The sequence below is a fragment of the Anomaloglossus baeobatrachus genome, chromosome 5, assembly GCF_048569485.1.
Source record: "Anomaloglossus baeobatrachus isolate aAnoBae1 chromosome 5, aAnoBae1.hap1, whole genome shotgun sequence".
NCBI lineage: Eukaryota > Metazoa > Chordata > Amphibia > Anura > Aromobatidae > Anomaloglossus > Anomaloglossus baeobatrachus.
Window position 1 is genome coordinate 26,318,421 of NC_134357.1, and position 26,452 is coordinate 26,344,872.

At 46.1% G+C, this 26,452-nt stretch overlaps 1 protein-coding gene across 4 annotated transcripts in view; it reads left to right on the plus strand.

Annotated features, from left to right (window-relative positions):
* LOC142310721 (C-type lectin domain family 2 member D-like) overlaps positions 1–12,100 on the plus strand; it is a 38,035-nt gene extending 25,935 nt beyond the window's left edge. For all 4 annotated transcript variants that reach the window (XM_075348341.1, XM_075348343.1, XM_075348340.1 and 1 more), the window contains 3 exons: positions 5,782–5,969; positions 6,620–6,729; positions 9,687–12,100. In XM_075348341.1, the coding sequence (XP_075204456.1) occupies positions 5,782–5,969; positions 6,620–6,729; positions 9,687–9,816 (428 nt within the window). In that variant the 3' untranslated portion in view covers positions 9,817–12,100. The remainder of the gene's footprint in view (positions 1–5,781; positions 5,970–6,619; positions 6,730–9,686) is intronic.
* Positions 12,101–26,452: the final 14,352 nt, after the last annotated feature.

Here is a 26,452-nt window from a genome sequence, read left to right on the forward strand (position 1 = left end):
CGCCATTGGGGGTGGGGCCGAGGAAGGAGCCAGGTTAATTTCGGCAGATCCACCATCTGTCTCATCCCGGGGTAGGTCAGTGAATGATGGTATACTGGCTGAGCTTTGTTCAGTGGTGTATACGTCATTTTGAGGAGGCTATAAAATGGGAGAAAAGTTGTGGGAGGGGTGTTTTGATGGCAACAGGCAGATGTTGAGTCAGCTTTTTGGCTCTTGTCAGTTCATCCGGAATGGGTTCGGTTATTGGGTTGTTGTTGGGAGGGATATTATTTGGTGGACCGCTGCTTGCCAATGGGTGGTTCAATATCATGAGCATTTAGTGAAACTGTTAGTTCTTTTTAGAATGGGTGGTCCGTGATATTTTTGGTTTGGCTTCACTGGTACATTACCTGGATGAATTTTGTGGGATCGGTTGTTTCGGCACAGTGTACCAGCATTCTACCAACAATGGAAGGGGTAGCGAGGTGTTTTGGGGTGTTTTTTGCACCTGAAGAACTGTTGGGTCAAATACTTGTATTTGTTTTCTGGGTGTTGTAATTGACTCAGTGATTTGGGAGGTTCGGCTTCCTGACGACAAGGTCGCGGCGCTTAAAGTGGATGTAGCAAGGGCATGCCGGTTAAGGAAATTACAATTAAGGGAGGTTCAATCACTTGGGAAAACTTAATTTTGTGTGTTGGGTAATGTCAATGGGCTGAGTTTTTTTCACGTCGGCTAGCTTGCGCTACAGCTGCAGTGCTTGCTCCTCACCACGACATACTTTTGTCGGCGGAACAATAAGGGGACTTGTCGGTTTGGGGAGAGGTTTTGCTATGGGATAATGGTCGTTGCTGCTAAGGGATGAGAGAGGGAATATTTCGAATGGGAGTGGTTTACGGATGCTGCGGGTGGCTCAGGTTTCGGGGCCTTCTTTCAGGGTTAGTGGTGTGTGGATCAGTGACCAGAAAGTGGGATGGCGGAGGGTGTGATAAGGAATGTGTCGCTATTGGAAATTTTTCCAATTTTGGTCCCACTTCATTTGTGGAGGCACCAGTTGTCGAATACGTAGAATCAGGTTTAAATATGACAATATGGGTGTGGTGCTGGCGATTAATCATGTCTCAGCATCCTATTCCCCAGTTGTACGAAGTGTTGCGGCAGCTGGTGTTGAATTGTTTGAAACTTAATGCGTGCACAACAGCTCGTGTACCGGGTATAGTGAACCTAATAGCGGATTCCCTTTCTTGTTTTCAGTGGGGTAGTTTATGGGTTGTGCACCGGAGTCAGACGTCAGCAGCTTGTAGTGCCCTGCGCAGTTTTGGAAAGTGGGTCTTCCAGCAGGAGGACCACTGATTCGGGCCTTTTTTGACTGGTACCACGTGGGCGGCGTATCAAGCCACATGGGTTCTCGGGGAGCAGTGCGTGAGTGGTTGCAGGTTGACGGCCTGTGTCATTTAGCTTATTGGAATGTTTGGGTAAGGAATTTGCATGTAGTTTGTACATCGGCATGGTAGTATCATTGTTATGGTTGGCTTTTTCGTGGGCGTTTTGTCGGGGCGTTGTGTTTTGGTGAATTGGCATCTCCCAGTATGACGTTCACCGGGGGATGGGGTAGTAGTGGCATCCTAATTTTGGAACATGGGGATCAAATTTGGATCTGGAAATCAAAAATGGATCAAGTGGGGGCACGCAGGTGGGTTCGTTTAAGGAAGTTCACGGCACCGGGTATGTGCCCGTGGCAGTGTTTTGAGTTTGGCAAGGGTCCACCCGAGTCAGGATGGCCCATTGTTATGTCACGAGGATGGGTTTTGTGTCCGAAGATCAGTAATTAGTGTTTTTCGTCCATGTTTGAGATCATGGGGGTTAGATCCGGTGATTTGTGCGTTGCATTCTCTTGGTATTGGGGCGGCGACGGAAGCCTCTATGTGTGGTCTCCCTGCTGAGACAGTTAAACAGATTGGCCGAGGGAAGTCTTAGCGTTGTTAAGTTGTAGGTTCAGCCGGTTTTTGTGGATAATTGACCGGGGGACGGGTTTCGATAGAGTGGGGCCTGGGGGGTGTCATTTTTGGTGTTTGTATGGGAGCTAATTGGTCTTGGCGGTTTGTGCATTTTGTTTCAGAAGCCCCCCCCCCCTTTTTTTTTTTTTTTTTTTTTTTTTTTTTTTTTTTTTTTTGCTTGGTCTGGATCCTGGGCCATTCTAATGCGTACTGGGGGACATAGGGAGCAGAGGCGAGAGGGAACGGGAGACAGCTGGTTTTCAGAGGGATAGGGTTCTTGTCAGATGGCCCGGGATCAGGGGTATGGGGTGGAATAGGGTATTGCAGGAGGTGCATAGGTATGCCCGTTGCCCGTTTTGGGCAGGCTTCCTGAATTGTTGTTTTACACGTCGGGGGAAATGGGTGAGCGGCTTTTTCGCATTTTGATGAACAATATTTAAGCTGATTTGTTGCGGTTATGGGTGTCTTGTCCAGGCATGATAATTGTGTGGTCGGACATGGTTTCCGGCAAGGGTTTGGGCGGAAAAGCACAGTATGGGGAGAAGCTGAATAAGGCTCGAGTGAAGGCTCATAGGGTTATCTCAAAAATTGTTAGCCGCAATGGGGGTGTTGCAGTACGGCATTTGGAGTTGGAGCGGAAGGATGAAGAATTTTGGTAGGGGAATGGGGTGCATTTGAATGCAGTAAGGATCGTTGTGTGGGCCCTTGGATCACAGGGAGATATTGAACGGGCTTTGCCATTGTGGGGGGTCTCAGGCACTTGAAGGTTATCAAGGTGCCCTCGTTGTGGCAGGTTTATTGGTGGGTCCTTGAAGTTGGTTTAAATTGGTTCGGGGAACCCATCCGGGTATGGATCCCCTCATTGGCAGAATGGTTGGTCACCTGGTGATTTTTGGGGGATCCCGACGGGGTATGTCGGGGCCCCCGTGGGTGTTTGGTGGTTAATGGAGGAATAACCCTCACTGTTTGGTGCTCCTGAGCCAGTGTGGGTAACGGCTGGGAGCAATTTGGTTCTATGTTTTGGTTATGTGAATCACCAGGGTTTTAGCTTCAAGGACCTTACCATAATGCAATTTTTTACATGTTATGTATTTGTTTAATAAATGGCTGCTATGGCCAAAATTATCCAAAGATAAATTGGTGTCTGAGTGGTTATTAACGGATAAGGGGGAATTGAAAAGGGAAGTGTGTGCTAAATTCTGGCCGGAATCTACAATTCCAGGGTCATGAATCATCGTAATGTGTGTGAGTGCCGGAGATAAGAACCACAAATGGTCACAATGCAGAAAACGAAGTTCAGTAAAGTCCTGTATCCCAGCACATTATATTTGTGTGTGTGTGTGTGTGTGTGTCTCTGTCTGTGTGTGTGTGTCTCTCTCTCCCTCTCTCTGTCTCTCTCCCTCTGTCTGTCTCGCTCTCTCTCCCTCTGTCTGTCTCGCTCTCTCTCCCTCTGTCTGTCTCGCTCTCTCTCCCTCTGTCTGTCTCGCTCTCTCTCCCTCTGTCTGTCTCGCTCTCTCTCCCTCTGTCTGTCTCGCTCTCTCTCCCTCTGTCTGTCTCGCTCTCTCTCCCTCTGTCTGTCTCGCTCTCTCTCCCTCTGTCTGTCTCGCTCTCTCTCCCTCTGTCTGTCTCGCTCTCTCTCCCTCTGTCTGTCTCGCTCTCTCTCTCTCTCCCTCTGTCTGTCTCGCGCTCTCTCTCTCCCTCTGTCTGTCTCGCGCTCTCTCTCTCCCTCTGTCTGTCTCGCGCTCTCTCTCTCCCTCTGTCTGTCTCGCGCTCTCTCTCTCCCTCTGTCTGTCTCGCGCTCTCTCTCTCCCTCTGTCTGTCTCGCGCTCTCTCTCTCCCTCTGTCTGTCTCGCGCTCTCTCTCTCCCTCTGTCTGTCTCGCGCTCTCTCTCTCCCTCTGTCTGTCTCGCGCTCTCTCTCTCCCTCTGTCTGTCTCGCGCTCTCTCTCTCCCTCTGTCTGTCTCGCGCTCTCTCTCTCCCTCTGTCTGTCTCGCGCTCTCTCTCTCCCTCTGTCTGTCTCGCGCTCTCTCTCTCCCTCTGTCTGTCTCGCGCTCTCTCTCTCCCTCTGTCTGTCTCGCGCTCTCTCTCTCCCTCTGTCTGTCTCGCGCTCTCTCTCTCCCTCTGTCTGTCTCGCGCTCTCTCTCTCCCTCTGTCTGTCTCGCGCTCTCTCTCTCCCTCTGTCTGTCTCGCGCTCTCTCTCTCCCTCTGTCTGTCTCGCGCTCTCTCTCTCCCTCTGTCTGTCTCGCGCTCTCTCTCTCCCTCTGTCTGTCTCGCGCTCTCTCTCTCCCTCTGTCTGTCTCGCGCTCTCTCTCTCCCTCTGTCTGTCTCGCGCTCTCTCTCTCCCTCTGTCTGTCTCGCGCTCTCTCTCTCCCTCTGTCTGTCTCGCGCTCTCTCTCTCCCTCTGTCTGTCTCGCGCTCTCTCTCTCCCTCTGTCTGTCTCGCGCTCTCTCTCTCCCTCTGTCTGTCTCGCGCTCTCTCTCTCCCTCTGTCTGTCTCGCGCTCTCTCTCTCCCTCTGTCTGTCTCGCGCTCTCTCTCTCCCTCTGTCTGTCTCGCGCTCTCTCTCTCTCCCTCTGTCTGTCTCGCGCTCTCTCTCTCTCCCTCTGTCTGTCTCGCGCTCTCTCTCTCTCCCTCTGTCTGTCTCGCGCTCTCTCTCTCTCCCTCTGTCTGTCTCGCGCTCTCTCTCTCTCCCTCTGTCTGTCTCGCGCTCTCTCTCTCTCCCTCTGTCTGTCTCGCGCTCTCTCTCTCTCCCTCTGTCTGTCTCGCGCTCTCTCTCTCTCCCTCTGTCTGTCTCGCGCTCTCTCTCTCTCCCTCTGTCTGTCTCGCGCTCTCTCTCTCTCCCTCTGTCTGTCTCGCGCTCTCTCTCTCTCCCTCTGTCTGTCTCGCGCTCTCTCTCTCTCCCTCTGTCTGTCTCGCGCTCTCTCTCTCTCCCTCTGTCTGTCTCGCGCTCTCTCTCTCTCCCTCTGTCTGTCTCGCGCTCTCTCTCTCTCCCTCTGTCTGTCTCGCGCTCTCTCTCTCTCCCTCTGTCTGTCTCGCGCTCTCTCTCTCTCCCTCTGTCTGTCTCGCGCTCTCTCTCTCTCCCTCTGTCTGTCTCGCGCTCTCTCTCTCTCCCTCTGTCTGTCTCGCGCTCTCTCTCTCTCCCTCTGTCTGTCTCGCGCTCTCTCTCTCTCCCTCTGTCTGTCTCGCGCTCTCTCTCTCTCCCTCTGTCTGTCTCGCGCTCTCTCTCTCTCCCTCTGTCTGTCTCGCTCTGTCTCTCTCTCCCTCTGTCTGTCTCGCTCTGTCTCTCTCTCCCTCTGTCTGTCTCGCTCTGTCTCTCTCTCCCTCTGTCTGTCTCGCTCTGTCTCTCTCTCCCTCTGTCTGTCTCGCTCTGTCTCTCTCTCCCTCTGTCTGTCTCGCTCTGTCTCTCTCTCCCTCTGTCTGTCTCGCTCTGTCTCTCTCTCCCTCTGTCTCGCGCTCTCTCTCCCTCTGTCTGTCTCGCGCTCTCTCTCCCTCTGTCTGTCTCGCGCTCTCTCTCCCTCTGTCTGTCTCGCGCTCTCTCTCCCTCTGTCTGTCTCGCGCTCTCTCTCCCTCTGTCTGTCTCGCGCTCTCTCTCCCTCTGTCTGTCTCGCGCTCTCTCTCCCTCTGTCTGTCTGTCTGTCTCTCTGTCTGTCTCATTCCCTGTCCGTATATTTTGTAATGTCCATCTGATAATTCAGAATGTCAGAGTGATAATCAGTAATTTAGATCTATTTTTTCATATATGACCGTCCGCTATTACAATGAAAAGTGATCTTGGATTATGGAAGGTCAATGTATAATGTTTCTTTACAGATAAATGTCAGTCCCCTAACTCCAAAATTACTCTACCCGACTCCCGTGACCCCTGTGAAGACGGCTGGATCTGGTACATGAGAAAATGTTATTATTTCTCCACAAATATTAGTGAATGGGAGAACAGCCAGGATTTCTGCGCCTCCAAGAACGCGTCTCTCGCCATTATCGACCGGAAATATGAGCTGGTAAGTACCTTTTAGGGGGCAGGGCTGGGGTCCGGGACCCCCAAAAGTGCAACTATACAAGGAACAACGGGTACTGTGAGGAGGAGGATTGGCTTACATTACCGCCTTCCTGCAATAGCCGTTTTTAATTATGGGTGGTGGTGAATAGTTGACTTTCATGGCACAGTCAATACTACTACAGATGGCGAATTCAGATCTTTTTCATGAGCTGTCACTTTTATTGGTACTGTTTTTGAAGACAAGACGTATTTTCTCATTTTATTCTATCATCTGCTGGCAACAATGTGGCAACCCCCCCCCTAAAGTTCTGCCAGTGATGATTTGTCATTGCCGTAATCGTAGTAGAAGAATCAGATCTTTTGTGTTTTTGGGGTTTTTTTTTTTTTGCAACATTTCACTCCACTTGGAATTTTCCCGTTTTCCGAGTATCTTTATGTGGTACAGTGAATGGCTTCATTCAAAACTACAAGCCGTCCTGGAAAAAAAACAAGACCGTGCACGGCTATGGGGACGGCATAATGAAAGTCGCTTCTCTTGGAAGAGGTGAAGAAAAAAGAACAAAAGCGCAAAGACTAAAAAAAAAAATCACCCGTTCGTGGTGATGGTGGCTCTGAATTTCTAGAAGTCTTAGGTTGTTTTTTATTTTGCAGGACTTTATTCTCCGATTTAAAGGCTCTTCTGATCACTGGATCGGTCTGAGAAGGGAAAACGAATCTAAGCCGTGGGTCTGGACAAATGGCTCCATCTATGATAACAACATGTAAGTACGTAATCCTGTGTGGCGCCTGTAAAGTGCAATGAGATGGTACCGTACACTATAATCGAATCCTTGGGATCCGGCGGTACTGATCAGATTACCTGGAGGATCATGTAAAAGGAACCTCCAATTATAACCCAATCTTATGCTGTGTCATGGATATATGTGAGTTTACCAGAATCATAAACTATTTAAATACAAATGTTTCTTTTTTCAGTCTTATGCAAATATTCATTGTTTTCTATGGAACAGTTCTGAAAATTTCCATCTTTGGTGTATTTGTGCAAATTTTTTTTTTTTTTTTGTTTTCTGGTGGTTGTTGTTTTGGTTCTGGTGGTTGTTTTGGTTCTGGTGGTTGTTTTGGTTCTGGTGGTTGTTTTGGTTCTGGTGGTTGTTTTGGTTCTGGTGGTTGTTTTGGTTCTGGTGGTTGTTGTGGTTCTGGTGGTTGTTGTGGTTCTCGTGGTGGTTGTTGTGGTTCTGGTGGCTGTGGTTCTGGTGGCTGTTGTGGTTTCAGTGGTTGTTGTGTTGGCAGTTTTTTTTTTTTATGTAACTTAGATCACACAATTAATTTGCTCTTTTTATGAGCTATTCAGACCTTCTTGTACACACTATTGACATTGGTACTATTCTTCATGTTGATATGACGCAAAAATATCTGCTGCATGAAATTCATGCCCTGTACACAAAAAAGAATCCCATTTATACCTTTAAACAACATGGAGTTGTGATCTGACCTTGTGTATGGGGCTTTTTTATTCTCCACACTCTGAGAAGAAGCACAATCCCCTAGACCGTAGTCACACTTTAAATATTTGCGTAAATTTCTAAATGAAAATCGGAGTAATTTTCTGCATAAAAAGATCTGTGCATGGGGTAGAGGAGAGGATGTATCTCAGCCTGTGCTAGTCTCCTCTGTGGCATCTGTTTTTGGGGCTGAGATGTACTTACAGTTTCTGGACGTGTGGAAAGAAAATAACTGATGCACAAAGACCATCTGTTTTTTGCATTAATTTTTAAAATGCTGTTTGCCGAGCTGCGGCTGAACAAAGTGGATGACGATCATGTGCACTGTCTCTCCATTCATTATTAATGTGCCCGCCGGAGATTGCCAAGGTCGGCGCTCCTACTGCAATGAATTCAGCCGGGGGCTCTTCAGAGCGTCCCACAGCCCTGGTTATAGTGATCACTCTGGATTTGGGGCTGGGTGGACCCAGATTATAAAAGTCCAAATTCGCACTGTTTCAAAGTTTCCCGTGAGATTAATTAAGAAGATTAATAAATAAATATTTTATGGGGGAGGGAATAAGGGTAAATGAGGTAACATCTTATTAGAAGAATTCTATTGGAGAAAATGGGAAGGGATCAGGGGAGGGGGAAGTATTTCTAACCATGTAAAATAAGAGAACTCTTTATGACTTATAAATATAGTACTAAATAACACAGTAAATCACTGATGTACATCTTACTAAATGAGATCAATACGTATCATCTGTGCTCTCATTCCACAACCAAAAGATACGGAGTTTAATACTTAATCTAAAATAACTGGGGGGATAGATAGGGGCGGTTATAGGGGAAGTTTAGGGAAGAAACCAAGTAGAACAGGTGACTGTTTATCCTACATTAATTATTTTTACTTATCATTTGTAGTTTCTGCAATCTGTTTACACTGCCGTCCACACTTTAATTAACAACACGTCATAAATATAAATAGGTTGTTCTTGTCGTCAGCCGGCTATGCTTTAAGTGTTCTTGTGAAGTTGCTGATCCAAAGTCCCCATCTGGAGTTATATTTCCCCATCTGGAGTTATATTTCCCCATCTGGAGTTATATTTCCCCATCTGGAGTTATATTTCCCCATCTGGAGTTATATTTCCCCATCTGGAGTTATATTTCCCCATCTGGAGTTATATTTCCCCATCTGGAGTTAAATTTTCCCCATCTGGTTACTTCTCAATGCTAGGATGAAGTCATAGGAATTATGCAGGGACACTCTTTCTATAAGGTCACTTATTCCTGGTGGTTCTGGATTCCTCCATTTGGCTGCAATTAACAATTTTTATGATAAAATAATGACTGCTTTTTTTATTTATTTATTTATTATTATTATTATTATTAATAATAAAATATTTTAAAGTGCGGTCCCCCTAATTTTGACCCCCAGCCGAGAATGTCTGACAGCTGGGGGCTGGTATTCTCAGGCTGGGGAGGTCCAGCCTAAAAATATCAGCCTGCAGCTGCCCAGGATTATTGCATCCATTAGATGTGACAATCCCTGCGCTTTGCCCCACTCTTCCCGATTGCATGGGTGCGTTGGCAATCGGGGTGATGAGTGGTTAATGGCAGCTACTAAGTCCTGGATTAGTAATGGCAGCTTCTATGATGCCTTATCACTAATCAGTAAGTGAAAGTAAGTAAAAAGACACCATAAAATCCTTTATTTGGAATAAATACAAAAAACACTTTATTAACCCCAACACACCCTGCAGGTGTGACGTAATCCACACAAGGTCCCACGACGATTCCAGCTTTACTACATCTCTGTCACAGTGAGCGGCCATAGAGCATGACTGCCTGCTGTGCGCTCCACGGAGAGAATTAAGGAGCCGTGATGAGAGGTGGCTGGTTGCAGTCACAGGATCACACAGGCTGGGGGCGCGTCTGACTGCAACCAGTCACAGAAGCCAGACCGACCAGTGGGCGGGGAAAGCAGTGTGGTGTGCATATGGACGAGCAATGATATGCGGCCCAGGGAGGCTGGAGGAGGGTACAGCCGAGCCGGAGCCTTGGTGAGTATGAAGCGCTTGCTTCATTCTTATTTTCTTTCTTTCCTTTTAGTTAGCAATTTTTTTTTCACCCAGTTACAGATTGTACCCACCTAAGAAAGATATATTTGCACAAATCCTAAAGACATGGTGATCTTTTACATTATTACAATTTTTCTTTCTTTCTCCCTCCAGGTTCCCGATCGTCGGCTTTTCGAACTGTGTGCTGGTGAACAGCGGCCGCATCTCCAGCGTTTCCTGCTACTCGGATAAACACTGGATCTGTAACAAACCGGATGCTCACACTCAGAATCCTCATTTTTAATAGGAGGCACTATGAGACGGAGTACACAGATATATGCAGATGCCTTCATGCCTTCTCTGTGTAGGAAAGGCACGCTGGAAGGATACTCTGCACTGACGATTCCCAAGAAGGATGAAATATTTGTGTCCATACAAGACCGAGATTGCTTTGAGCACAATTTGCATCTGTCTAGTTGCGTTCTGCAAATCAGTGGTGTTAGGGAATGGAAGGGAACGTTTTGCAAACCAGTTTACCCGTTGTATCCTAATAGCCAAATTGGGCAGAGCTAATGAATAATATCGGACATGTCCATGTAATCATAGGGGTATGTGGTCACCGGAGTTCTGCCGTGCAGGCAAAACTGCTGAATGGTCAGATATCCAGATATGTGTCCAGTCCTTTCACCCTCCCCAGGACGTATCTTGGAAAGAACTGTGAATACAAGGACATGGCTCCGTCATTATAAGCTAATCTGTACGATCTATAAAATACCTCAATTTCTATGGGAAATATTCCATGTAATGTGATATTTTAAAAATCGGCATATGACTGATTTTTCAGTTTCCTAAGAATCTTAGAAGTATCCTAGGGGCAAGACATGAAGGCTTCTGCATATAAATCTCGGGATCTGCTCAGGAAGACTTAATTGTCTCTTTGGTGAGATGATCGTGAATATTTTTATTGTCTGCATTATACACTGGAATTCCTTTAATCCGGCAGCTATGGCACAGAATGAGGCATTCCTTAGCTATACTGAAGCCCTATAGTATTCTGAGACGGAGTTTTGCCGTTGAGAATCTGCCTCCTTATGTGGAATTACATGTCTTTTGGCTCCTCGGGGGCGGGGCTTTTTCTCCTGCTCAGAAAGGACTGTGCACCAGAATGTGCCGCCTTTCTCCGGAGGAACTGTGTGCTGGGCAACAGAACGTGCCGACCTATCACTAGTGCAACCTGTGCAGCCCCACAAGAGGTCGGGGGCCCATTTCCACTTCCAACGTAGGTGTATAATAGTGCATTACGATTTGTTATTGGGCTGCAAAGGGCCCAGTTACTGTTCTTGCACGGGGGCCCTCTTCTTTTGTGTCTGCCAGTGCTGGACGTATTATGCAGACGACGTGTGATGAATACGGCAGAGAGGCCGGTTGCGATCTCTACGCATGGCATAATCACTCCATTTTATAGTAAATTGGTGTCCCTCTTTTTGCCAAGTTTCGGGTTAGGCCAGTTTCACACATCCTTCTTTTTGCCGGTTTTGCGGATCCGGCGCGCTCCCGTACAGTGAATATAGTACAATGACAGCGCAACAAGCGCCAGTCACGTGCTGTCATGTGACCCGGAAGTTACAGCGCTGTCATTGTACTGTATTCACTGTACGGGGGCGCGCCGGATCCGCGAAACCGGCAAAAAGAAGGATGTGTGAGTGAGCACTTAAAGGAATTTTACACTCACGTTTACGGCTATAATGTGAAAGTGAACTGAGGAATGACTAAAGAATAACTAAACTTTTGACTTGCTGTAATATATAAAGTCATAGGCTTGATCGGTGCACTTCTGAGCTGTGGAAGACTTGGAGGTCCTCTGAACGATTACGGTAGGAGTCTCGTGGTGGACCCCCTACTGCCCAATTAAAGAACCTAAAAAGTGAAAATTAAAAATAGGTCAAAAGTTTGGTTAGTCTTTAAAGAATGCGAAATCTGTAGCTGCTGAGGTTCTGATCTCTGCAGCATGTCCGAGGAGTGTAATGCGGTTGCATTTCTGCCTCCATGATATGGCATGGAGTCTCCTTGTATTACCGGGGAGCTGCTGGTGATGAAATGCGCCCATATTACACTAGTGCAAAATTGGCAGACATTAAAAATTGACATCTTCAGATATGTGTACAAAGTCTCCTATCTGCCTCCTATTAAAAGTTGTTTTTTTTTGTTTTTTTTAATTTTTGTGTATTTTTTAAATGTTTTTACTTTTTTCTACTTTTGGAAACTAATTTTTCTTTGAAATAATATGAAGGTTTTTTTAACAAAGGGAAAATACCCTCTCGTGATAATGTCAAGAAGTGAGGAATTATATAAATATTTAAAATGCTGATTTCCATTAATTGATTGTTTATCTCGCAATTGTTTTATGTAATTTTTTTTTTTTCTTTTTCCAATTCCGTATCTGTGTAAATTTGAAAAGCTTCCATAAGTGATTTACTTTGGAAATTAATTTGTATCCTTTTGTGCATATGTCAGTCTAACTTATGGATAACGTTGTCAGTACATGTTTTGCATTTTTTTTAAAAAAAAAAATAAAAAATCTTACTTTAGATGGACTCAATTTTATAACCCCCGGCGCTGCTGTTCCAGAAGTTTGTCAACAGAAAAAAAAACCATGGGACGCTCATCCAAAGAACTGATACATTTTTTTTTTTTTAATTTTTCTTTTTTTTCTTTTTTTAATTCAGTCACGCCCCCTGCAGTGTAATAGATTATATACAGGTCCTTTTAGCAGAATTTCTCTGCTGAGCTCCACCCATTACAGTCGGAGAATTCAGCCGTGAATGCTGTGTGCCAGCGTGGATTAAAGGGCCGGCACCTGCACTATCCAGGATGCCAGCCCAAGCATTGCAGTCCCTGGAACTCCGCCTGGGGCCCGCAGGACTGAAGACATCATATGGGCCTCCTCAGCTGTCCAGGGCCCCAGCATTTCCATGGGTGCTGACACTGGCCCTGCTTTTAAGAAATTTTAGGTGATGTGGACTTCATACAGTCTGATCAGAATGTAGAAGACTTGAGGTTTTTTAGTAAACCTCTGCGGTATATGAAGAGTATGATTTGTGCTTCACCAGAAGGCATAGTATAATGAATATGTAGCTGCGCCTTTGTATTAAACAAGATTTTACTGGTGTTTTTGTATTTATTATGAGACCTCTTATAATGAAGCTGTAGCAAAACGTACGTCGGGGATCTCTGTGTTTAGTGTGGCGGTGTTTACATTGGTAACAATGTCCTTATCTCTTAAACCGTACTTAAATTGGTTATATGTATTGTCTATTCAGCCTTTGAGAGGTGACCTTGTATATGTGACCTTATTTGTCTATAGTATATATTGGCAGTTATGTTTCTACTTTAGATGTCATATGTGAATTATATTTGCTCACATATACTGTATATATTAAGCCCTACTCATTATGTACTGGTTTGATTAAATTATATGCACTTGACACTTTATTATTATTCTCATGTCAGCAATATTTTAAAAGAAATCTCCGTTTTTTTGGTTTGGGGATTTATTTAGTTTTTTTAGGTTTTTTTTTTTGTTTTTTTTTTTTTTTAGATTTACTTCTGCCCATTGTTTGATGTGATGAGGATTAGTAATGGTAGCGGCATTTTTTTTCTTTTTCAGGATTGGCTGCTAATCTCCAGCCCTGTAGTTAAACCCAGCTTTATAGAATAGTGCATCCATCTAGTTCCAATAATTTTTTTTCCCCATATACTGTAGTAGATTTATTCTACAATTTTTAACAAAGCCACTATTTTTTGGTTTCATATTTTTTTTTCAAAAAGGATCTCAGCAGCTTCGTAGGCATATATGAAGTTGTGGAGCTTGGGGCAGGAGACCCGTGGTCAGTCCAGACATTGTGGTCCATACTTTGACTAAATTCAGATACCTGTATAACGTGGTTAAAGTAAGATGATATTTCGTCCTCATCAGTGCCTCACTGAAGAGGATATTTACAGATCTAGATTCCCAGAGGAGCATTGCATGGCCTTGAAGTCTCCTTACATCAGCTAGTGACTCTCCACAAGGAGAAGCTTTAGACGCCCTATCGGAAGTCTCTCACCCAACCAAATCCAATTTGATGCTTTTCACTAATGAGGGGCAAACGCTCCAAAACAAATCTCAAATACTGTCCGATTTGGCTTCTTATCCTATGTCATGTGCCAAGGCTCGTTAAAGGGTCGATAGTGACTTAGGGTTTTTTACATCCAATAATTATGATGAAGTAGAGGGAAGAAAAGGGGTTAATCTACGCTGCCAGAAGAAGATTGACGGAGATTAAAACATCTGATTTTATTGTTTTATGCATTTCAGAACTGGTATAACGCCTTCTTCAGGAATAAAATGTACATTGTTGATTTTGTTCCTGTAGGGGTTATACAGCTTCGAAACGCGTAGAACAATAAAATCAGATGGTTTAATCTCCATCGATCTCCGGTGATCTTCTTTTGGCAGGGCAGATTAACCCTTTTCTTCCACTTCATCGCTATCTTCCTGGGTTCTGCAGCAGCCTTCCTTTATTACGTGGTGTTAGTTGTATGTCTGTAACACAAACCACACCAGGTTAGTGCACCTATTTAAATCTTTTTTGGTACCACCGAATTAGACACCATTTCCCCCCCCCCCTTCTTTGTCTTTTCAGTTTTTATAATGTACATCCAATAATTGGCGCTAGTGTATATAGTGACAGCTTCTGACATCTCCTGGTATTTACACCTGGGTGTGTGTGTGTTTTTGTTAAATACAAGTGGTATGATGTATTTGGTTTGATCACAGTATAAATATGTGATGAATCCCTGGACTGATTCTCTTATCCTGTCCTCGCCTAGTCCGGGCGGTCCAGTCCTGCACAGGGCTGCGTGCTCACGTGTAAGAATGCACACAGGTGTTGTGTAAATATCACTGGGATTAGGACGAAGCCTATTTATGTCTCCATTCTAGAACATACAATTATTAATTATTTTTGACAAATTCTTGGCCAAATGCTTGTTGGTCTGACCATTGTGTCTCCTCACTCCCCATTGCACATCATTAGCCTTGGCCAAGTATGAGTCTGTTTTCAGTGGGGAATCCTCCGCTTCCGACACCTCCGTCTCCTGCAGGAGCAAAAGAACTGACGTTCCCAAACCCTACGTGCAGATCTATCTTTCCCATCGGGGGGAGAGTTGTGGAGCCTTCATACTTAGGAAAAATAAAGAGGGTTGGTTGACTAATACTATAGGCGCCATCAGGTATCAGCTGTGATTATAGCTACTTAAAAATATTTTTAACTAGATGCATTAGGGAAATCACACCACAGTAACCACGTCGGAAGGGACACGCGATTACTGGATCTGATTCTGTAGGGGAATGAAGCAAGAAGCATTAGAATTTCATTTGAGAATTCTCTGGATTTCAGACTTTTAGGTCGGATTCATATAGGATTTGCAGCGGTTTTGACACTGCGTTGTACAGTACAAACACAGTGGATGCGATTTATAGAAATCTCCTGCCCACTATATTTCTGTTGTGCGCAGGGTAAAGTCACCTGCGAGGTGGAAATCTGAGCCACCACATGTCCATTTATGCATGCGGAGACGTGAGTCTTCTCAACGGGGAAAACGCAGTGAAAGGCCTCAGCGCCCAGACTCCAGATCGTTGCCACGGACCGCTGTGTTCTGTAGAGGTCACTAGCGTTTAGACAAGTGTCTCTGTATTGTGGGAACGTACCCTAAAAGTTTGTATTTTTTTTTTTTTGTTTTGTTTTGTTTTTTTTTTTTAGGGTAAATGGGCACAGTGTTGTCTTTTAAATTAAAAAAAAAAAACACAACAAACTATACATATACACACACCAAGATTGAAATTGTACCATCAAGAAGAGAAAGATGTAGAATGCTGGAAATCACAGGAAGGAGACGTGTTACTGATCTGGAAATAAAAAAAAAAAAAACAAACTTTAAATTAAATTGAGATTTTTTTTTTTTTAGTCTTGAGTATGAGTGCCACATACAGAGATCCTGGCACTTATACATCTTGGCAGCTATTACTAAGTCGGGGCTTTGCACACTACGACATCGCAGGTGCGATGTCTGTGGGGTCAAATTGAAAATGACACACTTCCGGCATCGCATGCGACATTGTAGTGTGTAAAGGCTCGATGATACGATTAATGAGCGCAAAAGCGTCGTAATCGTATCATCGGTGCAGCGTCGGCGTAATCCATGATTACGCTGACGCGACAGTCCAATGTCGTTCCTCGCTCCTGCGGCAGCGCACATCGCTGTGTGTGAAACCGCAGGAGCGAGGAACATCTCCTACCGGCGTCACTGCGGGTTCCGTAGGATATGCGGAAGGAAGGAGGTGGGCGGGATGTTTACATCCCACTCATCTCCGCCCCTCCGCTTCTATTGGCTGCCTGCCGTGTGACGTTGCTGTGACGCCGCACGACCCGCCCCCTTAATAAAGAGGCGGGTCGCCGGCCAGAGCGACGGTCGCAGGACAGGTGAGTCCATGTGAAGCTGCCGTAGCGATAATGTTCGCTACGGCAGCTATCACAAGGATATCGCAGTTGCGACGGGGGCGGCCTGCGATGTCGCAGCGTGCAAAGTGCCCCTAAGATTAATAATGGTTGTCTGAGGAAGGTTCTGCTGCGCTGAATGCACTTGGGTAAATTCTCAAGATTCGCTGCTGGCAACTCCTGTGTAATCCCCAACCAATGATGTTCCCAATGTGCTCGATGGGAGACTACTCCGGAGATGCTGCCGCCATGGGAGACCAGTCCAGTCTGGAGATGCTGCAGCCACGGGAGACCAGTCTGGAGATGCTGCAGCCACGGGAGACCAGTCTGGAGACGCTGCAGCCACGGGAGACCAGTCTGGAGACGCTGCAGCCACGGGAGACCAGTCTGGAGACGCTGCAGCCACGGGAGACCAGTCTGGAGACGCTGCAGCCACGGGAGCACGTTTAGGCCAGACATCTTGCTTTTAGTTGCATCAGCAATATGTGGCCTGCTGTGTTGTAGAATAGCTATTGGGACACATTGGAGAAATTATTGCACTACTGGTTTCATGATCAAATCAGTGTAATGCCAAACAGTTAAGACCCCGCTAGTGTTTATTGCAGATCATTAATCCTACACACACACACACCATAATCTCAGGAGTAGGACCTGTGTGACGCTCCCTCGTGAAAAGGTAAGCATGCCGGCACAAGCCTTGTATATATATACTAATTATCCTTGAAGATTGGTGTTTGTATTTGCCTAGCAGTGGGTGCGCGTCTACACCAAAGTGATCACCGGCCTGAGCACCTTGTGCTGGTAAAGGTGCTACCCCAGAATGTATTTGTTTTGTTTTTTTAACTCCCTGATGTGTAATAACCTCTCTAAAGTCGCCCTCCAGGGCCAACTGATATTTACTGGCTAATTTATTACATTTTTAGCTCCTTCATAAATGTATTTTTGCAAAAAAAATGCCCTTTTACTTCTCCTTTTCCTCTTTGATTTATTAAGCAACCAAGCGGCACAGCTGGAGGAAGGATCCCTGTGCCTCCTTTAACAGCAGCGGGGGCGCAGTGCCCATGTCCAGCCTGTGCAGGGAGGACAGAATCTCTCCTGCGCCATCTCCCTGCACAGTAAGAGATGACCCGCTACAGAAGAGCAAGTATCTACAGAGCAGGTGTGATCTGTCATGAAAGATCTAAATCCATGTGCAACCGGGCGGTCACAAGCTTCAGAAGTGGTGTATTTTAGGAGGCGATATCCAGAGCAGTGAGCACACTCGGGAGTAGATTGCATCAGACAACCTTAAGATTGTAAGCTGCTGAGCCGTGATAATGTGGGAATACCCCTATAAGCTCTGAAACTTGGGTCTCCGCGTGAATACTCAATACACGACTGCATGACTCACACCGAAAATGTCAAAATGACTGCAGAAACCAGAAAAAAAGAGCTGATGGCTCCTAGTCTCTCTCATCGTTTGGCCGCAGCACAATGAACGTGACCTCAGTGCTGCAATTACTGAGCTCAGCCGCCCTGAGCATTTTGGGCCCTCTGTTCGCACAGAGCCGCTGAGCCCAACAATTGTCTGCAGCGCTGTCGACGGGATGTCAGCGCGGCAGACAATACACCAAAAACTGACTCGGAGCTGGACCCATGGAGGGTGAATCAAACACATTTTTTATAAAAACAAAACCGGTTTTCTAAAATCAGAAGACCTCTTTAAACCGAATACAATAAGCACCGCAGCGCCCTCTAGTGGTGACAGCGGCCATTTTGAACTATATTCTAAACAGGATACCCAGCTGCTGAAATTAAAAAATAATAATAATAGTATAATTAATTCTTAAATTGGCCATTCCCTGCCCAGTCACCGTAATGAGCGTATTAAAAAAAAAATAAAAAAATGTAAAAGCCTTTTTAAGATTAAAGGAGTTGTCCAATGCTGGACAATCCCTTATTCCAGGGAGGTGGAAACCATTGATTCTCGCCTCCCAAACTAGTGCTGCCTCCAAGTATTTGCCGCTTTTTCCCCGTCGTATTTATGTAATTGAGACTAAGCTACAAAAGCAGCGCCCAAGAAAAAAGTAAGAAAAAATGAGCAAATAACCTAAAATAAATAAATATTAATATCACATGTAAATAGGGTACTTAGTTAAACTGAACCTGTCAGGTCCAATATGCAGCCAGAACCCCGAGCAGTTCTGGGTGTATATTGCTAATCCCTGCCTAACCGTCCCTGTATACACTAGCATAGATATAGAGAGCTCTAGAAAAAGTGTTTCTAAAGATCCTTTATGATATGCTAATGAGCGCAGAGACTAGTCCCTTGGGCGTTACTTCCCTTGGCTAGTCAGCCCCCTTAGCACACCCACAGGGGCGTACTAACATGCTATCATGCTAATGAATGTGCAGCGTCAGAGGATGATCTCACTCACCGCTGGTTTTCCCGCTTAGTGTGTATGGATCAGAAGTGTCCGGACTTCCGGTCATGCACACTATGAAGCTGGGTGTACGCGTCTCTGCTTCAAACTGGTGAACTGCACATGACCGGAAGTGTCCGGGGACTTCTGATCAAGCGCATGAGCTGAAAACCAGTGTTGGTCGCAGTGGCAGCAGATAGGCATGAGTGACCATGCCTCTAATGCTGTGCATTCATTAGCATGTTAGTACGCCCACAGGGGCATGCTAACATACTATGTGGGCCGACTAGTCAAGGGAAATAATGTCCTTGCGTCTAGTCCTGCACTCATTAGCATATCATGGGATTTTTAGAAATAATTTTCCTACAGATCCCTTTATCTATGCTACTAGATACAGGGACGGTTAGGCAGGGATAAGCAACATGCACCCAGAACTGCTCGTGGTTCTAGGTGCATATTGCACCTGACAGGTTCCCTTTTAACATAGTTTTGATTAAAAAAAAAAACATAAAAGCCATCCCACCACGACAAGGTGACCCATATCAGGATGGTCCTGACGTCTAATATTGAAAATATCACCATCTGTCTAGTGCTGTAAATGTGGACAAAGACTGAGCAGAAGTTAGGGTCCAATATCCAAGTTAGGACCATCCCGATATGGGTCACCTTGACGTTTGGGGATGGCTTTTATATTTTTTTTATCAAAACAATGTTAACTAAGTAACCTATTTTATTTACCTATTCTATTGCTATTTATTTATTTATTTATTTATTTATTTTAGCGATATTTGCTCATCTTTTTTCTTGGGTGTTGCTGTTTTAGTGGCCAGTGTGAACACGCTCCAGCCTCCTACACATTGGATGTATACAGACTTTAATTGGCTTCATTTTTTTATTTTTTTTACAGGGTTTTCTCAGCTGTAGAAGCAGCAAGACCAAAAACTAATGTGGGATCGTGAGACATAAGATCGGAAATACCAAAGAGAAAATTTATTGCGGTGTATAATGATTTGCACATTGTGGGATTTCTGGTCTTGGTGTAAATACTATTATCTTGGTTTTTTTTTTTTTCCTTTTTGAAGGAGTTTTTCTCTTTTAAAGGACTTTTTCTGTTTCCTGATAACAAAATCAATGGAAGGATGTGATAACATAGGAAAGTACCTGCCTGTTAAATTCCTGCCATTCTCATTGCTGTAGTCGAAATAGACAATCCTAATTCCAAGGCTGAGTTCACATAAACAGAAAAAAAAAATCATTTGATTTTCATCCAGACAAATAGTTGGGGGGGTTTCCGCTCTTTATGGCATCAGTGTGTAGGGGAGTGCAGGGCTTGGCCCACCCCAGATCTGCAGACTGGCTGTGACATGTAGTTCTACTGTGGATTGCCATGTAAGGCGGCTTTCACACTACGTCTTTTTAACATGCGTCCTGAACGTTTTTTTGCTGCAAAAGCGGATCCTGCTTTTACAGCAAAAAACGCATGCAAACGCATGTGTTACTTTGCAGGATCCTGTCACTGGATGTTTAGGGGCGGGAATTGGAGTCATGTGATCGGGAGTGAGGGGAACTAAACATGCCAGACTGGGAGCCGGCTTCTTACAACTGCGGAGGTTCGTAACCAAGGTAAACATCGGGTATACTTGCTTGGATACCCGATATTTACTTTGGTTACAAGCGTCTGCAGCTGCTAGGAGCCGGGCTCCCTGCACACGTTGCCAATGTAAACATCGGGTAACTAAGAGAAGTGGTTACCCGATATTTACGTTGGTTACGAGTGTCCGCAGCTCTCAGGTGGGGGAGAGGGAGGGGGAGAGACAGAGAGGTAGGAGAGACAGAGAGGGAGGGGGAAAGAGGAACTGATCACGCCAGGCTGGTTTCTGGGCATGCTCAGTAGAGCAAGCAGGATCCTGTCTATAAGCATGCCAGCGTTCACCTGCGTTTGCATGCTGTTTAGTCAGGATCCAGCGATTTGTAGTATTTGGACGCAGCTCAAAAACGCTACATGTAGCGTTTTTGAAAGATGTTAAAAAACTGCAAGTCGCTGGATCCTCACTATAACGCACGCAAACGCAGGTGAACGCATGTTAACGCGAGTCCATTGCAAATGCATTGAAATGAAAACGCATTTGCACTGGATCCGTTTTTGCGTTAAAAAAACGTTCAGGACGCATGTTAAAAAGACGTAGTGTGAAAGCAGCCTAAATGTGTTGTATGGCCACAAGGTGACCACGGTGTGCTCAGCCAGTTCCCTGGTCCTGTGAGTTAGGGAGGGATTAGTGGGGTGGAGCAACGGACAAAAGGAGCAGGAGGAGAGGAAATGATAGAAGAGTCCTCGGGAGAGAGGATACCACACCTGTGGGAGGTGTGGAGTGAAGTCCCCAAGTAGAGCAAATTACTGGACTCTAGGGGTCAATCCTGGACCAGTGGAACATGGGATCCTGGAACTGGAGGATTGAGCTTAACCACGTCCCCTGCTAAGGGTTTAGTCCGGCCGGTCGAGAAGACTGTTTTCCCCGCTGCAATTACCCAATGAACCCCCTGTCAGCTGAAGGTCAGTTGCGCTCTCCGGAGTAGGGTAGGTCTGGTCCTGGCCAGAAGCAGTAGCCTAGGGAAGTATATGCTGTGGACCCCTTCTGGCATAATGCAAGTCCCTGTGGGTGGGATGAAGGGGTTCAGAAGCTGGAATGATCCGGTCTCTGTGTGTGTGAAAAATGGCTATTCAGTCTTTTGGAGCGCTGATGAAGATATTTGCCAGAGGAATATTTCCGAGACAAAATTTATTAGCAGTCTCTTATAACCACAATGCGTTTCAACAATCCACAGTTGTTTTACTCAGGTGGACTGTGTGTGTGTGTGTGTGTGTGTGTGTGTGTGTGTGTGTGTGTGACACTTGCCAGGGGGTTGAGGGGTCTACGAGTGCCCGAAGGTGCCAGGGAAGCAGCCAGCCGCCAAATTGTACAGTTTATGGATGAATGTGAAGTCTAAGGAGAACCCCTATGGAACCAATGCCGGTGCCCTGAAAGTGTCTGCAATAAATGTTAAAGTTCTGTTGGAACCACGGAGTGAAGGTGTAATGATTGAAATCCTATCCCGAGTGTGCTGTATAAAGGGAGTAACGAGTGAACGGCACAGAAGATCCCCTATCAGTAGAGTGCAGCTTGGCAGGAATGGGGTTATCCGCTGGCTGCATTGCGGCCTGGTAACCCCTAAACGTACGGCCACCACTGCCTGACCAGCTCACCCTACAAGTGTATCATGTTTTTATAAATCTCAACAGTTAATACTTTACAAGGCCAAATATAGTTATATATATTATATATATATATATATATATATATATATATATATATATATATATATATATATATATATATGTAACATGTATGTATATGCATATGTATATAATATATACAGTATTATATATATGTGTGTGTGTGTGTGTGTATATATATATATAATATATATATGTGTCTATATGTATGATGGATGTATATGTGTGTGTGTGTATATATATATATATATATATATATATATATATATATATATATATATACACATGTGTGTGTGTGTGTGTGTATATATATATATATAATATATATATGTATATGTATATATATATATATATATATGTATATGTATGTGTGTGTGTATATATATATATATAATATATATATATAGTATTATGTATGTGTGTATGTATGTATGTGTGTGTGTATGTGTGTGTGTATATATATATATATATATATATATATATATATATATATATATATATATATATATATATATATATACTAGAAGGTGGCCCGATTCTACGCATCGGGTATTCTAGAATTTACGTATTGTGTAGTTCATGTATGATTTTTGTTTATATATATATATTATATATATATAAACAAAAATCATACATGAACTACACAATACGTAAATTCTAGAATACCCGATGCGTAGAATCGGGCCACCTTCTAGTATATATATATATATATATATATATATATATATATATATATATAGATGTTGTTGTGTGTAGTTACCAAGTGTTTGTGTAGGGGCTGTACATGTTCTGGGTGTGGCGGGGGGTGAGAGCGGTGTTGTATGTGTGTTGCGTGTGTTGCGTTGTTTATGGAGCGCTGTGTGTCTAGCGTTGTGTGTGTGTGTGTGTGTGTGTGTGTGTTGCGCGGTTTGTGTGTGTGTGGTGTGTTTTGGGGGGAGGTATGTTTTGTGCAATGTGTGTGTTGTGCGGTATGTGCGTATATTTGTGTGTGCAGCGTTGTCTGTGTGTGTGGGTGTCTGTGTAGGGCAGTTGTTTGTGGTTCCCAGTGTGTGTGTGTGTGTGTGTGGTGTGTTGTGCAGTGCGCGCGCGTGTGTGTGTGTATGTGTTGAGGGGAGGTGTGCACTTCCCATCGTGCTCCATCCCCCATGCAGCGCACTCCCCATCGTGCTCCATCCCCTATGCTGCGCACCCCCCATCGTGCTCCATCTCCCATGCTGTGCACTCCCAAACGTGCTCCATCCGCCATGCTGCGCACTCCCAAACGTGCTCCATCCGCCATGCTGCGCACTCCCAAACGTGCTCCATCCGCCATACTCCGCACTCCCCATCGTGCTGCATCCGCCATGCTGGGCACTCCCAAACGTGCTCCATCCGCCATGCTGCGCACTCCCAAACGTGCTCCATCCGCCATGCTGCGCACTCCCAAACGTGCTCCATCTGCCATGCTGCGCACTCCCAAACGTGCTCCATCTGCCATGCTGCGCACTCCCAAACGTGCTCCATCCGCCATGCTACGCACTCCCAAACGTGGTCCATCCGCCATGCTGCGCACTCCCAAACGTGGTCCATCCGCCATGCTGCGCACTCCCAAACGTGCTCCATCCGCCATGCTGCGCACTCCCAAACGTGCTCCATCCGCCATGCTGCGCACGCCCAAACATGCTCCATCCGCCATGCTGCGCTCTCCCAAACGTGCTCCATCCGCCATGCTGCGCACTCCCAAACGTGCTCCATCCCCCATGCTGCGCACCCCCATCGTGCTCCATCCCCCATGCTGCACCAGCATCAGCCTCTCTGCCCGCAGCATCAGCCTCTCTGCCCGCAGCATCAGCCTCTCTGCCCGCAGCATCAGCCTCTCTGCCCGCAGCATCAGCCTCTCTGCCCGCAGCATCAGCCTCTCTCCTCCCAGCATCAGCTTTTTCTGTCCCCAGCATCAGCCTCTCTCCTCCCAGCATCAGCCTTTTCTGTCCCTAGCATCAGCCTCTCTCCTCCCAGCATCAGCCTCTCTCCTCCCAGCATCAGCCTCTCTCCTCCCAGCATCAGCCTCTCTCCTCCCAGCATCAGCCTCTCTCCTCCCAGCATCAGCCTCTCTCCTCCCAGCATCAGCCTCTCTCCTCCCAGCCTACCCCAGCATCAGCCTCTCTCCTCCCAGCATCAGCCTCTCTCCTCCCAGCATCAGCCTCTCTCCTCCCAGCATCAGCCTCTCTCCTCCCAGCATCAGCCTTTTCTGTCCCCAGCATCAGCCTCTCTCCTCCCAGCCTACCCCAGCCTCAGCCTCCCCCAGCATCAGCCTCTCTCCTTTCAGCATCAGCCTCTCTCCTCCCAGCATCAGCCTCTCTCTTCCCAGCATCAGCCTCTCTCCTCCCAGCCTACCCCAGCATCAGCCTCTCTCCTCCCAGCATCAGCCTCTCTCCTCCCAGCATCAGCCTCTCTCCTCCCAGCATCAGCCTCTCTCCTCCCAGCCTACCCCAGCCTCAGCCTCCCCCAGCATCAGCCTCTCTCCTCCCAGCATCAGCCTTTTCGGTCCCCAGCATCAGCCGCTCTCCTCCCAGCCTACCCCAGCCTCAGCCTCCCCCAGCATCAGCCTCTCTTCTCTCAGCCTCCCCATCCCAGCCTTCCTCAGGATCAGCCTCTCTCCTCCCAGCCTCCTCCAGCACGCCGTGCTCCTCTGCCGACACTCACACACCCGATCGCATACACTCACACACACCCGATCGCATACACTCACACACACCCGATCGCATACACTCACACACACACACATTGACGATACTGCACATACGCGCTCATACTCACAACATCCGGAGATACCACATGCTTCTAGCCATGTGATCCTCCGGCAGGTCCTGGAAGCTCACAGCACAGTATCGCCGCCGAGAAGCAAGCGATATCCCAGGATGTTGTGAGTATGTGGATGCGATGTGATGTGTGTGTGAGGTGTGTGTGAGAGTGTGATCTGATGTGTGTATGTGTGTGTGTATGCTGTTATGTGTGTGCGTGTGTGTATGTTCCGCAGCTGCAGGACCTTGATGCGCTGGTAACTATGCTACCATGGTTACCAGCGTATCTCGTCCCCCGCTCGCACGGGAGCCCACAACAGCATACGCCGGCCAGCCCCAGCAATGCGAGGGTATGTGTCGGCTGGTTTGGCGGCGTACGCTGATGTGGGCTCCCAGGAGTACAGTACTCACCTGGTAGTCGTGGCTCCGTGACCGTGTCGGTTCGGGGAATGCGTGGGGGGGGCGGGGCCAGAGCTAGCGTGCATTGCGTGAGGGGGGGCGGGGCGTGGCCGAGTTGCCAATGCCTGCAGGGTGCCGGGGCGAGAGGCCAATCCGTGTGGGGGCGCAGCCTGGGCGAGCGGCCAATCCATGCGGGGGGGCGGGGCCATGGCGAGCCCAGCGGCCAATCAGCTTTGTGTCACCGTAAGGACACAATTTTGGAGCAATATGGGGAGATAAGGTATGCACACCAGTGACTATGTAAGGGGAATACATGGAATAGCAGAAACTGCTGTGTGAATACTGACATGAAAAATTCAATAGCTATATGTAAGAATGAAATGTGAAAAATGGAATCTGCATTACTGCCATGAATATATGAATAAAGAGAAATTTAGCTACTGAATTGATCAATGCAATAGAGCCCCATAGTTGTTAGTTGTTTTTCGTTTGGGAACCCTCCCCACACACACCTATTGCCAATCCACATCGTATATATAGCCTGGGTCTCAGCTTCCCATACACGGTAAGTTTTTTAACTGCATGAGAGGACACACATAAGCTAGGGACTCCAACGTAGAGAAATACTTTGGCGTAGTGTTGGGGCTCTATTGCATTGATAAATTCAGTAGCTAAATTTCTCTTTATTCATATATTCATGGCAGTAATGCAGATTCCATTTTTCACATTTCATCCTTACATATAGCTATTGAATTTTTCATGTCAGTATTCACACAGCAGTTTCTGCTATTCCATGTATTCCCCTTACATAGTCACTGGTGTGCATACAATTTTGGAGCAAGACAGACAGACAGACAGAATAAGGCAATTATATATATAGATATATATACAGTTAGGTCCAGAAATCTTTGGACAGTGACACAATTTTGGCGAGTTGGGCTCTGCATGCCACCACATTGGATTTGAAATGAAACCTCTACAACAGAATTCAAGTGCAGATTGTAACGTTTAATTTGAAGGTTTGAACAAAAATATCTGATAGAAATTGTAGGAATTGTCACATTTCTTTACAAACACTCCACATTTTAGGAGGTCAAAAGTAATTGGACAAATAAACCAAACCCAAACAAAATATTTTTATTTTCAATATTTTGTTGCGAATCCTTTGGAGGCAATCACTGCCTTAAGTCTGGAACCCATGGACATCACCAAACGCTGGGTTTCCTCCTTCTTAATGCTTTGCCAGGCCTTTACAGCTGCAGCCTTCAGGTCTTGCTTGTTTGTGGGTCTTTCCGTCTTAAGTCTGGATTTGAGCAAGTGAAATGCATGCTCAATTGGGTTAAGATCTGGTGATTGACTTGGCCATTACAGAATGTTCCACTTTTTTGCACTCATGAACTCCTGGGTAGCTTTGGCTGTATGCTTGGGGTCATTGTCCATCTGTACTATGAAGCGCCGTCCGATCAACTTTGCGGCATTTGGCTGAATCTGGGCTGAAAGTATATCCCGGTACACTTCAGAATTCATCCGGCTACTCTTGTCTGCTGTT